We start from the raw sequence: 13,957 nt of genomic DNA, 5'->3' as shown, positions 1-13,957 counted from the left end.
AGCCCTCTTGATGATGTCCTGGGAATGAGGACCTTCCCCAGATGATTGCTGCCCTCTTGTCACACTCAGGAAATTTAACATGGGCAGATAAATCTAATATTTAAACTTCCCAAAACGTGCCAGTAATAGTCCTATTTTTATTTTCTAATCCAGGATGCACTCAAGGATCTTGTGTTGCAGGTATTGTCGTATCTTTGAGTCTCCTAAGCAGATGTGCACATGGCCACCAGACCTGGAGGTGACACCCCTGACACCTCGCTGGGCCCAGCCTGGCCTGGCTTCACTGGCCTCCCCAGCCCTTCACAACCATGTGGGGCTGGACCTGCCCACGCCCTGCCCCCTCCCATCTGTGCTTTCCCCGCCCTACGTCTCTGCCTCCTTCCTGATGCCTGGAAAACCAGCCTGACAGTCTCCCGGCAGGAAGCCCCTGGTTTCCAGGGGAGTGAGTCCCCTCTCTGGACCCCACAGCCCAGGCCTGCCCCCACCTCTCTCCACCCCCACTGCCGGTGTCTGTTTAGGGACCCTTCTGTCCCCGTCCCCTCAGCAGGCAGGGCGCTTCTGAGAGGCAGGTCCCAGCTTGCTTGTCCCCTGTGTCCTCAGCAGTGACACAGGGCTGAGACCCAGGACTCAGGCTGGGGGTGGATGGAGTCAATGGATGAGTAAGATGAGGCCTGTGAGGGCAGGGTCAGCTCAGGAGTGGGCAGAGCAGACCACTAGACTCTCCTGCCCCCAGGTCAGCCACTCACTGTGGGGGAATCCTCAGGCGTGGAGGCCCAGAGCCTGCCCAAGCCCTATGGGGCCTGAGTCCTGCCTGCTGGAGAATTTCCCTGTGCTCCCAGGCCCACAGTCGGGGGGAGATGGAGGCTGCAGAAGCCAAGCAATCTCTTAGTCTCAGGGCAGGTTCATGGATTTGGGGTACCCACCCCAGGGAGAGGAGGGGCTGCCTTCTCATGGGTCCCTGGTGACCAGGGGCATGCTGGTAGCTTGCTGGTAGAGCAATATAGGCCAGGTTGGGGAGGGCCAAAGCTGGGGCTCAGGCTGGGCAGCATCTGGAATCATCTGGAACCTGGAACCCCAGCCAAGCCTTGGGGTCCCTGCTGCCTCTCAATCCCCAGAGCAGTGTCCATGGGAGGCAGGGTTAGAAGGGCTGGGGTGAGAGTTCACAGCCTTGAGGCCTGGTTACTGGACCAAGATCATGTGTGCCAGGTTGTCTTTGGGGCCCAGAGAAAGCTGATGTCAAGGCAGCAGAGAGTCGAGGAGTAAAGCTGCCAGAGCCAGCATCTTCCTGTGTGGTCCTCACAGGCGGGAACGGAGAGGTGGAGGCTTCTATGGTAGATGTAGCATGGCTTCGGAGAGACCAGTGGGTACAGGGTGGGCTTGGGAACCCCCAAGGATGGGGCCCTATAGCCACCAGATGGGGCCCAGGCACTCGTGCACCCACCTGCACGTGTGTGTCCCATCCCGAGCCTTCATCCCAAAGCCCTGAGGGGGCAGCAAGGAGAGAGGCAGCTGGAGCTGTGGGCCCTGAGCTTGGAAACAGCTGTTGCCTCAGTCTGCACGTGGGTGTGCGCCCTGAGGGGGCCGTGTGGGCCTGTGCCTGACACATGTGTGTACCCGGGCAGGTGGGCTTCCACATCCCGGGACAGGCCTCAGGCACATGCCCTACTCTGGGAGCCCTGGGGGAGAGAGGGAGCCCCGAGACTCCACTGACCTTTCTAGGTGCCCTCCTTGGGGTCCAGGCTCTGCTCTCTGGATCTGAACCCAAGGCAACATGTGGAGAAACTAGGAGGAAGCCTGGGCCCACCCTATCAGAGACCCCTCTGTGCCTGGTGTGTGTAGCTCCCCTCTGAGCTAGCCAGAGGGTGCTGGCCTGAGGGCAGGAACCCAGGACCCTGGCCTGGCCATGTCCCTGACTCAGGGCTGTCCCAGGGCTGGTGCCTCCCCCTTACAGATCTCGGCACCTCAGCTGTGGATTGGGGACAATCTGGTTCCCGGGGGCAGGTGAGGTCTCAGTGCCCCAAAGAATACCACAGTGGACACGGTAGCAGGCCACACAGCTGGCCGAGCAGGTATTATTGTGGATCCCTGGGGCTGCAACCCTCTTCCCTGTCTGCCCTGTTCCACCTGCCCAGGTAGCTGGAGTTGGTCATAAACTGGAGGGCACTGGCCAGAGTCCACCACACCAGTGCTGACCATGGCCCACTTGGCACCTAGGCTAAGATCATGAGGTCCTGAGGATCCCCCAGCCTGAGCAGGCCTTTAACTTGAGCTGCCCCAAATAGAAGAGGCTGCCAGCCCCTTCGGTCTGCTGAGCAGGTAGGAGAGGGCAGATAGGCCCTCAGCGGTCCTCATAGACTGGCAGGCTGCTCCATGTGGCCGGGCTCCTGGGCCAGGGCCTGGCTGAGGGGCTGCAGGGCCTACACCGTCTCCTCCAGGCTGCCATGTGCAGCAGGCAGCCCTGGCAGCTCCCACTGGTTCTCCTTGCTGTGCCAGATGCCATAGCCAAAATACACCATGAGTCCTGCAAGGGTGACGCAAGCCTGAGGGGCAGGTCCCAACCCAGCTTCCCTGCTTGCCCTCCTCCTGCAGCCCACCTGGGGTCCTAGCCTGGTCCCTACTCACCAATCAGCAGCCAGATGGAGAAGCTCAGCCAGTTCAGATAGCTCAGCTGCAGCATGAGGAAGACGTTGAGGAGGATGCTCAGGGCTGGAGTCAGGGGCACCATGGGAACCTGAGGGGCAAGGGCAGGGCTGCTGGGCTGCAGGGATGGACTGCTGGCCCAGGGCCTGATTTCTTGGGACTCCACAGAGGCTTTCTTTGCCTCTGGAGGTTCCAGAGACAAGGGCCCACTAGCCATGCAGAAAGAGGGGGATGGGGTACTGGCTTCCCCCGCCCCAACCCTGGAGCATCCTGCCGCGGCAGAGAAGGAAGGGGTGAAGGGAGCTGGCTGGGCTGAGAGTGAGGGGTGCTGGCTGGAGGAAGTACCTGAAAGGTGTCCTCCCAGCGCTGTTGCTGGTGGGCCCACAGGACGAGGAGACTGAGCAGAAACACGACGGAGCTGAGCAGGAGCAGCAGGGTGTAGCCCCAGGGCGGGAGGTGCAGGGCCGAGTCCCCAAAGACCAGCACGCAGTCCAGAGTGATGGCTGAGGCCACCAGGACTCGGAGAGCCCAAGCCACGGCAGCTCCAGGTCTGCATCCACCCAGGAAGCCTAGATAGGGCCTCAGGGCTGGTCGCAGCTTACCGGGCTCAGGGGCTGAGGCCTGCTCACTGCCCACAGGGCTGGCTGGGCCCTGGGAACTGGCTGGAGGGAACTTTTGGAAGCGTAGCACAATAATGCCGGTGGCCACTATGGTGCGGTTCAGCAGTGCACTGATGGACATGAACAGTAACAGTGCCTTGAAGTCCAGCAGCAGCGCCAGGAAAGCCACGATGACTCCAAACACCAGGATGCCCACCATGGGCACCTGTGTTCGGGGGTGCATGTATGTAAACACCTGGAAGAAGAGCCCATCGGCGGCCATGGCATGGACCATGTGTGGCAGGAAAATCACGGTTCTGAGCAGGAAAGTGATTGTGGCTGTTGCAGAGGGTGGGAGACTGGTCAGCATGGTGGACAGGCCCACCAAGGGTCGCTGCTGGGGACCAGGGCATGGGTGGTCCCTTGGGAACAGGGGCATGAGTTTGTCTGGGCTCTCAGAGTGAGCCTGAGTGTATGTAGGGTGCTCAACTGTTCCCTCTCACCACCTAGGAATGGGACAGCCCAGTTTAGGTGACAGACCCACTGGAGAATCTAATGAGGGCTGAGTCCCTCCACCAGGAAAGGACCAGGCAGCTCATGCCCAGAACTGACATTCTGTGTACAATTGGCAGGGCAGTAAGTGGGTCCCTCCCAACAAGCCTGGGTGGAAAGTCTAATCATTAGCACCTTCCTGGACCCAGGATGCAACTGGGAACACAGGCCCAGATGGAGCTGTGTTCCCAGGGAGGCTTAGGGCAGGGCCCCACCACCCTGTTGCCTCCCTCCTTGCCCAGAAGGGCCTCTTACCGCAGATAGCACCAGCTGCCACGATGAAGCCCGCCCAACTGTAGCCCCGCTGGTTGAAGGCATCAGTGAGCGCCAAGTCAGGGTCCAGGCTGCGCCAGGGCACCATGAGTGTGAGCGCAGCAGAGGCGAGGATGTTGATACCAGCCGCCAGGCCAAGCGAGATGGCGATGGCCATAGGCACGGCTCGCTTTGCATTCTGGGCCTCTGCGCTGGAGGCAGCAATGGCGCCAAAGCCCTGAAAGGCAATGAAGCAGATAGCGGCGCCGTCCATGATGCCTGAGAAGCCAAAGGGTGCAAAGCCGCCCTCTTCAGCACTCCAGTTGTGCGGGCGGGCCAGGACAAACCCCAGGATGATGATGAAGAGGATGACGACCAGGTTGATGGCAGAGAACAAGCGGTTGAGCCAGGAAGAGATGCGGCCTCCACAGGAGATGAAAGCAGAGATTAAAAGCACGATGCCAGCAGCTAAGAAGTCTGGGTACTGGGCCAGGAAGGGCGCCTGCCAGGTGCCCACATGGGCCATGGTGAAGCTTCGGATGCGGTGGTTGAAAATGGCGTCCAGGTAGCTGCTCCAGACCCGGGCCACAGCAGCACCACCAATGAGGTACCCCAGGATCGTGTTCCAGCCAACAAAGAAGGCCCACAGCTCACCCACAGACACGTAGGTGAACAGGTAGGCAGAGCCCCTGCCGGGCACACGTACCCCGAAGTCTGCATAGGATAGGACTCCCAGCAGGGAGGCTACAGCAGCCACTCCAAAAGACACGAGCACCGCAGGGCCGGCCATCTCCTTGGCCACAGTTCCCATAAGCACATAGAGGCCCATGCTCCCTGTGGTACCCATGCCCAGCAGGATCAGGTCCAGCATGGTCAGGTGGTGCCGCAGTGATGTCTCCGTGGTGGACTCCTCCAGTGTCTTCAGCCGGTTCAGCTTGTGGCAGAAGCGTGCCAAGCTGGCAGTGCTGGGCGGTCCCAGGGCCATGGTGGGCAGCTAAGAGGAGCACCAAACCAGCTACCAGCACCTATGAGGGCCAGAGAGAGTGACAGGCTACCCAGTTGGGTCCGGAGCAGTCTTCAGTCCTTGCTCTGACTCTACCCTGGGGACCCCAGCCCGGAACCACTGGCTGGCTGGAGGGCGGGATGAGGCTGGGTCAGGGCCTGCCAGCAGGGTGGACAGGAGGTCACAAGGAAGCAGGGGGATCCCTTTGGGCTGCCTCCTGGCAAGCGAGGGAGCCTGGCGGAGGGGGACCTGGGTGTGCCTGGGAGGGGCATTGAGGGTGGGGGTGGGGCAGTCCCAGGGAGCCTGGCTAGGAACCGCTCCAGTGGTGTGGGATTGAGAGCAGGGTGGAAACACAAGGCTTCCCAGGAGCAGAGCCAGGCCTGTAGTGCCCCGAACAGGAGCGATTCTGCGGCCCTGGGCTATGCTGAGGTGGCCATCTGGGCTCAGACAGCTGTGTTCATCCCCCCATCCCTCACCCTGCTAAGCTGGTGTACCACTACCAGGAGTGGGACCACCTTGAGCTCTGCACCCAAAGCCAAGGCCTCAGGCCCTGCCCTCGCACCCTGACACATGACCAGTGCACTACTCTGGGAGCCACTACAGCAATGCCCTTGTCTCCAGGTATCCAAGACTTCACCTCCTCTCCAGCCTAAGTCCCTCCCCTTAGAACTTGATGCAACTCACTTGCTGTCACTGCCTCCCCTGCTCTGTGCTCTGTGCAGAGGACCTGCCCTCACCCTTGGGCACCAGATCCAGCACTGGGCCCTGCCTCGCAGTCACACATGCATTCAGCCCACCTACCCACACCTCAGACAGTCCAGACCAGACTCCCAGGTTCTAGGGAAGCCCTATTACTGTGCCTGGTTCACAGATGAGGAAGCCCAGGCCCCCAGGAAACTGACTATCCCAGCCCACCTGGGTGGCCTCGAGAGGCTGGTCGAGGTCAAGGTCCAGATCTGGGGTGGCGCCTGGAGCCCACCTGCTTTCTATTGCTGCAGACACCCTCCTTGATTCCTCATCTCAACACATGGACTCCACCAGCTGGAGCAACATCCAGGCCCCCTCAACACTGGGAGGTATGGGGGCTGTGGGTATCAGGAAAGACTCTGGTACAATGAAGGTATGAATGTAGCTGAGAGGCCCGGGCAGTCCCTGACCTCTCGGCACAAAGGGATGGAAGTAAGCCACCCTTATTCATTGATGAGGGAGTGCTTGGCTTTGGGGAGTGTTCTGTGAATCGGCAGAACGTGAACTTGAACATGAACAGAACATGAACATGAGTTCTGTGAACTCATGCTGGCTGTTCTGAGCTTCTAGCTACAGCCAATGTCCTCAAAGGAGGCAAGAAGACTCCTGGGGACAACCTCCAGTCCTTCAGCTTGGGGCACCCTTAGGGCCCCTCAGACACCAATGGCAGCCCCTCCTAGCCCAGAAGCACCTGTCAAGCCTGGAGGACCGTGGGGGACCCTAATGGCAGCTCCCCACTAGGGAACTTTTTGCTGAGCATGACTGGCCCTGAGCTAACATCCGTGCCCATCTTCCTCTACTTTATGTGTGGGATGCCTGCCACAGCATGGCTTGATGAATGGTGTGTAGGTCTGTGCTGGGGATCCGAACTGGTGATTCCCCAGCCACTGAAGGTGAGCATGCAAACAACCACTATGCCACTGGGCTGGCCCCAGGACTTAGACTTTGTGATTTTTAAACTGACTGCAAAGCTAAAGTAACTAAGACAGTGTGTTACTGACCTAAGGGTAGACATATGGATCAATGGAATAGAATTGAGAGTCCAAAAATAGGGCAATTAATTTTTAAAAATGTATGGGCAATTGCTTTTGAAAAAATTGACTGTATTTTCTAGAGCAGTTTTAGGTTCACAACAAAATTGAACAGAAGGTGGAGTTCCCATATACACGTGCACAGCCTCCCGCACTCTCAACACACCCCAGCAGATTGGTACATTTGTTGTAATTGATGAACCTACATTGACACATCGTTCTCACCGATAGCCCATAGTTTCCATTAGGGCTCACTCTTGGTGTTGTACATTCCATGGGTTTTGACAAATGTATAGTGACATGTGCACGCTATTAGTGTATGCCCTAAAAATCCTTTGCGCTTGACCTATTCATCCCTCCCTCCCCACTAACCCCTGGCAACCACTGATCTTCTCACTGTCTCCACAGTTCTGCCTTTCCAGAATGACATATATTGGTAATAGAATCACACAGTCTTTAGCCTTTGAGATTGGCCTGTTTCACTTAGTCATATGCATTTAGGTTGTCTTATGTCTTCTCATGGCTTGATGGCTCCTTTCTTTTTAGAGCAGAGTAATGTTTCTTGTCTGCACGCACTACAGTTCATTTATCCATTCACCTTGAAGGACATCTTGGTTGCCTTCACGTTTTGGCAATGATGAAGCTGCTGTAAACATCCATGTGCAGGTTTTTGTGTGGACATAAGTTTTCAACTCATTTGGGTAAATATCAAAGAGTGTGGTTCCTGAATCATGTGGTAAAAGTATGTTTAGTTTTGTAAGAAACTGCCAAACTGTCTCCCAAATGGCCATGCCATGTTGCGTTCCCACCAGCAATGAAGGAGCGTTCCTGCTTCTCTGCATCCTCAGCAGCATGTGGTGCTGTCCGTGAAGTGGATTTTCTCCCTTCTAACAGGTGTGTAGTGGTAACTCGTTGTTTCAATTTGCGATTCCCTAATGACATATGATGTGGAGCATCTTTTCATAGGCTTATTGCCAGCTGTATATCTTCTTTGGTGAGGTGTCTGTTCAGATCTTTTGCCCATTTTTAATTGGGTTGTTTTCTTATTGTTGATTTTTAAGGGTTCTTTATATATTTTGGATAACAATCCTTTATTAGATATACTTTTACAAATACTTTCTCCTAGTCTATGCCTTGTCTTCTCCTTCTCTTTATGGTCAATTTATTTTTGACAAGAGTGCCAAAACAATTCAATGGGGCAACAATAGTCTTTTCAACACACTGTGCTGCAACAACTGGATATCCACATGCAAATGAATGAAGTCAGACTCCTACCTCACACCACACACACAAATTAACTCAAAATGGATCAAAGACCTAAATCTAAGTGCTGAAGCTACACAGGGATACCTTGGGGTTATTGGGGTTCGCTCCAGACCACCAGAAGAAAATGAATATCACAAAAAAGTGAGTCACACGAATTTTTTGGTTTCCCAGTGCATATAAAAGATATTTTTACACTATATTGTAATCTCTTAACTGTTCAATAGCATTATGTCTGAAAAAAGAATGTACAGGGGATGGCCCAGTGGCATAGTGGTTATGTTCACATGCTCTGCTTTGGCAGCCTGGGTTCAGATCCTGGGCATGGACCTACACACTGCTCATCAAACCATGCCGTGGAGACATATCACATACAAAATAGAGGAAGATTGGCACCACCATTAGCTCAGGGACGATCTTCCTCAAGCAAAAAAGGGGAGGATTGGCAGCAGATGTCAGCTCAGGGCCAATCTTCCTCACAATAACAAAAAAGAGAGAGAGAGAGAGGAATGTATGGTATGTACATTAATTAAAAAATACTTTATTGGTATAAAAAATGCTAACCATAATCTGAGCCTTCAGTGAGTCATAATCTTTTTGCTGGGGGAGGGTCTTGACTTAGTGTTGATGGCTGCTGACTGATCAGGGTGGTGGTTGCTGAACGTTGGGGTGGCTGAGGCAATTTCTTAAAATACGCCAACAGTGACGTTTGACTCATTGATTGACTCTTCTTTTCAAAACAGGTTCTCTGTAGCATGCAATGCTGTTTGATAACTTTAAAAAAAAATTTTTTTTATTAAGGTTATGAAAGTTAACGTCCTTGTGAAATTACAGTTGTACATCATTATTAGTCATTTTGTAGGTACACCACTTCACCCCTAGTGCCCTCCCTCCACCCCCCTTTCCCCTGGCAACCACCGATCAGTTCTCTTTGTCCATATGTTAACTACCACCTATGAGTGGAGTCATACAGAGTTCGTCTTTCTCTGTCTGGCTTATTTCACTCAACATAATACCCTCAAGGTCTATCCATGTTGTTGTGAATGGGACGACTTTGTCCTTTTTTATGGCTGAGTAGTATTCCATTGTATATATATACACCACATCTTCTTTATCCAATCATCAGTTGCTGGGCACTTAGGTTGGTTCCATGACTTGGCTATTGTGAATAATGCTGCGATGAACATAGGGGTGCATGGAACTTTTGGAATTGCTGATTTCAGGTTCTTAGGATAGGTACCCAGTAGTGGGATGGCTGGGTCATAAGGTATTTCTATTCTTAACTTTTTGAGGAATCTCCATACTATTTTCCATAGTGGCTGCACCAGTTTGCATTCCCACCAACAGTGTATGAGGGTTCCCTTTTCTCCACAGCCTCTCCAACATTTGTCACTCTTGGTTTTGGATATTTTTGCCATTCTAACAGGTGTAAGGTGATATCTTAGTGTAGTTTTGATTTGCATTTCCCTGATGATTAGTGATGATGGGCATCTTTTCATGTGTCTATTGGCCATCCGTATATCTCCTTTGGAGAAGTGTCTGTTCGTGTCCCCTGCCCATTTTGTAATTGGGTTGTTTGATTTTTTTATTGTTGAGTTGTGTGAGTTCTTTGTATATTATGGAGATTAACCCTTTGTCGGATAAATAACTTGTGAATATTTTTTCCCAATTAGTGGGCTGTTTTTTTGTTTCAATCCTGTTTTCCCTTGCCTTGAAGAAGCTCTTTAGTCTGATGAAGTCCCATTTGTTTATTCTTTCTATTGTTTCCCTCATGTGAGGGGTTATGGTGTCTGAAAAGATTCTTTTGAAGCTGATGTCAAAGAGTGTACTGCCGATATTCTCTTCTAGAAGACTTATTGTTTCAGGCCTAATCTTTAGGTCTTTGATCCATTTTGAGTTTATTTTAGTAAATGGTGAAAAAGAATGGTTGATTTTCATTCTTTTACATGTGGCTGTCCAGTTATCCCAGCACCATTTGTTGAAGAGACTTTCTTCCCTCCATGTAGGCCCTCAGCTCCTTTGTCAAAGATTAGCTGTCCATAGATGTGTGGTGTTATTTCTGGGCTTTCAATTCTGTTCCAATGATCTGTGGACCTGTTTTTGTACCAGTACCATGCTGTTTTGATCACTGTAGCTTTGTAGTATGTTTTGAAGTCAGGGATTGTGATGCCTCCAGCTTTATTCTTCTTTCTCAGGATTGCTTTAGCAATTCGGGGTGTTTTGTTGCCCCATATGAATTTTAGGATTCTTTGTTCAATTTCTGTAAAAATGACATTGGAATTCTGATTGGGATAGCGTTGAATCTGTACATTGCTCTAGGTAGTATGGACATTTTAACTATGTTTATTCTTCCAATCCATGTGCATGGAATGTCTTTCCATCTCTTTATGTCGTCGTCAATTTCTTTAAATAAGGTCTTGTAGTTTTCATTGTGTAGATCTTTCACTTACTTGGTTAAATTTATCCCAAGGTATTTTATTCTTTTTGTTGTGATTGTGAATGGGATTGAGTTCTTGAGATCTTTTTCTGTTAGTTCATTGTTAGCATATAGAAATGCTACTGATTTATGTATGTTGATTTTATACACTGCAACTTTGCTGTAGTTGTTGATTATTTCTAATAGTTTTTCTATGGATTCTTTGGGGTTTTCTATATATAAGATCATGTCATTTGCAAACAGTGAGAGTTTTACTTCTTCATTGCCTATTTGGATTCCTTTTATTTCTTTTTCCTGCCAAATTTCTCTGGCCAAAACCTCCAGTACTATGTTGAATAAGAGTGGTGAAAGTGGGCACCCTTGTCTTGTTCCTGTTCTGAGAGAGATGGGTTTCAGTTTTTGTCCATTGAGTATGATGTTGGCTGTGGGTTTGTCATATATGGCCTTTATTATGTTGAGGTACTTTCCTTCTATACCTATTTTATTGAGGGTTTTTTATCATAAATGGATGTTGGATCTTGTCGAATGGTTTCTCTGCATCTGTTGAGATGATCATGTGGTTTTTGTTTCTCATTTTGTTAATGTAGTCAATCACGTTGATTCACTTGCGGATGTTGAACCATCCCTGTGTCCCTGGTGTAAATCCCACTTGATTGTGGTGTATAATCTTTTTGATGTATTGCTGTATTCGGTTTGCCAAAATTTTTTTGAGGATTTTTGCATCTATGTTCATCAGTGATATTGGCCTGTAGTTTTCCTTCTTTGTGTTGTCCTTGTCAGGTTTGGGGATCAGGGTGATGTTGGCTTCATAGAATGTATTAGGGAGTGCTCCATCTTCCTCTATTTTCTGGAATAGTTTGAGAAGGATAGGTATTAAATCTTCTTTGAATGTTTGGTAGAATTCTCCAGAGAAGCCGTCTGGTCCTGGACTCTTATTTTTGGGGAGGTTTTTGATTACTATTTCTGTTTCTTTACTTGTGATTGGTCTATTCAGATTCTCTATTTCTTCCTGTTTCAGTTTGGGTAGGTTGTATGAGTCTAGGAATTTATCCATTTCTTCTAGGTTGTTCAATTTGTCGGCATATAGTTTTTCATAGTATTCTCTTATGAGCCTTTGTATTTCTTTGGTATCTGTTGTGATTTCTCCTCTCTCGTTTCTAATTTTATTTATTTGAGACTTCTCTCTTTTTTTTTAGTGAGTGTGGCTAAGGGTTTGTCAATTTTGTTAATTTTTTCGAAGAACCAACTCTTTGTTTCATTGATCCTTTCTACTGTCTTTTTTGCTTCAATATCATTTATTTCTGCTCTAATTTTTATTATTTCCCTCCTTCTACTGATTTTGGGCTTTGTTTGTTCTTCTTTTTCTAATTCCGTTAGGTGTCGTTTGAGGTTGTTTTTGTAAGATTTTTCTTGCTTATTGAGGTGAGCCTGTATTGCAATGAATTTCCCTCTTAGGACTGCCTTTGCTGCGTCCCAAATCATTTGGTATGGTGAGTTTTCATTTTCATTTGTCTCCAGATAATGTTTGATTTCTTCTTTAATTTCTTCAATAATCCATTGTTTTTTCAGTAGCATGTTGTTTAGTCTCCACACTTTTGGCCCTTTCCCAGCTTTATTCTTGTAGTTGATTTCTAGTTTCATAGCATTGTAATCAGAAAAGATGCTTGATATTATTTCAACCCTCTTGAACTTATTGATGCTTGCTTTGTTTCCAAAGACATGGTCTATCCTTGAGAATGTTCCATGCACGCTTGAGAAGAATGTGTAACCTGCTGTTTTTGGATGAAGTGTCCTATATGTATCTATTAGGTCCATCTGATCTAATTTTTCATTTACTTCTATAATTTCCTTGTTGATTTTCTTTCTGGATGATCTGTCCATTGGTGTTAATGGGGTGTTGAGGTCCCCTACTGTTATCGTATTGCTGTTGATGTCTCCTTTTACTTTTGTTAATAGTTTCTTTATGAATTTTGGTGCTCCTGTGTTAGGTGCGTATATATTTATAAGTGTTATGTCATCTTGGTGGAGCGTCCCTTTTATCATTATATACTGCCCCTCTTTGTCTTTCTTTGAAGTCTACTTTATCTGATATAAGTATGGCAACACCTGCTTTCTTTTGTTCATTATTAGCTTGGAGTATTGTCTTCCATCCCTTCACTTTGAGTCTGTGTTTGTCTTTGGGGCTGAGGTGTGTTTCCTGGAGGCAGCATATTGTTGGATCTTGTTCTTTGATCCATCCTGCCACTCTGTGCCTTTTGATTGGAGAGTTCAATCCATTCACATTTAGAGTGACTATTGAAACGTGGGGGCCTACTGTTGCCATTTTATCACTTGTTTTCTGGTTCTTTTGCATTTTGTCCTGATGGAGAGCTGTTACTTTGTGTTATTGTCCTTCTGCTTATCTCCTTTGTTCTGGATTTTGTAACCCCTTTCCTTTTTTTGATTTTTTCAGGAATGAGGTTCTTCCTGAGCATTTCTTGAAGAGGAGGTTTTGTGGCGATGAACTCCCTTAACTTTTGTTTATCTGGGAAAGTTTTTATTTCTCCATCGTATTTGAAGGATATTTTCGCTGGGTAGAGTATTCTTGGCTGCAGGTTTTTGTCCTTCAGAGTTTTGAATGTTTCATTCCAATCTCTTCTAGCCTGTAAGGTCTCTCCTGAGAAATCTGTTGATAGCCTTATGGGGTTTCCTTTGTAAGTTATTTTCTTCTGCCTGGCTGCCCTTAGTATTTTCTCTTTGTCATTGACTTTTGCTAGTTTCACTACTATATGCCTTGGGGTTGGTCTTCTTGCGTTAATAAAGTTTGGAGATCTATTGGCTACTGTCTCATGAATTTTCATCTCTCTTCCCAAGTTTGGAAAGTTCTCAGCTATTATTTCTTTGAACAGGCCTTCTGCCTCCTTCTCCTTCTCTTCTCCCTCTGGTATACCTATAATCCTTATGTTGCATCTCCTAATTGAGTCGGATAATTCTCGGAGAGTTTCTTCATTTCTTTTTAGTCTTAGTTCTCTCTCCTCCTCTGTCTGTAGCATTTCTATATTCCTATCCTCCAAATTGCTAATTCTGTCCTCCACATTATTGACCCTACTGTTCAGAGAGTCCAGATTTTTCTTAATCTCCTCCATTGTGTTCTTCATCTCCAGTATTTCTAATTGGTTCTTCTTTATAGCGTCAAGCTCTTTTGTGACATAGCTCCTGAACTCATTGAGTTGTCTATCTGAATTCTCTTTCAACTCGTTGAGTTTTTAAATAATGGCAGTTTTGAAATCATCGCCATTTAGGTTATAGATTTCATTGTCTTTGGGATTGTTTTCTGGGTGCTTATCATTTTCCTTCTGTTCTGGAAATTTAATATATTTTTTTCATACTCCTTGATGGCGTGGATTTGTGCCTCCGCATAGAGATAGAGTTTAGTCGCTGCTTCCACTTGTTG

The 13,957-nt window shown here is 48.8% G+C and overlaps 1 protein-coding gene across 1 annotated transcript in view; it reads right to left on the bottom strand.

Annotated features, from left to right (window-relative positions):
• Positions 1-2,037: 2,037 nt before the first annotated feature.
• The window catches only part of LOC103542705 (cationic amino acid transporter 4-like), a 22,675-nt gene continuing 10,755 nt past the window's right edge, over positions 2,038-13,957 (bottom strand). Inside the window, exons 2-5 of the mRNA XM_070628731.1 lie at positions 4,047-5,068; positions 2,986-3,578; positions 2,623-2,731; positions 2,038-2,521 (exon numbers count right to left, since the gene is read on the bottom strand). Coding sequence (XP_070484832.1) covers positions 2,418-2,521; positions 2,623-2,731; positions 2,986-3,578; positions 4,047-5,028 — 1,788 coding nt within the window. The 5' untranslated portion in view covers positions 5,029-5,068 and the 3' untranslated portion in view covers positions 2,038-2,417. The remainder of the gene's footprint in view (positions 2,522-2,622; positions 2,732-2,985; positions 3,579-4,046; positions 5,069-13,957) is intronic.

The sequence above is a fragment of the Equus przewalskii genome, chromosome 7 (genome assembly GCF_037783145.1).
Source record: "Equus przewalskii isolate Varuska chromosome 7, EquPr2, whole genome shotgun sequence".
NCBI classification, from domain to species: domain Eukaryota; kingdom Metazoa; phylum Chordata; class Mammalia; order Perissodactyla; family Equidae; genus Equus; species Equus przewalskii.
Note: the sequence above shows the minus strand (reverse complement) of the source record. Positions and strands in the feature narration are given on the sequence as shown.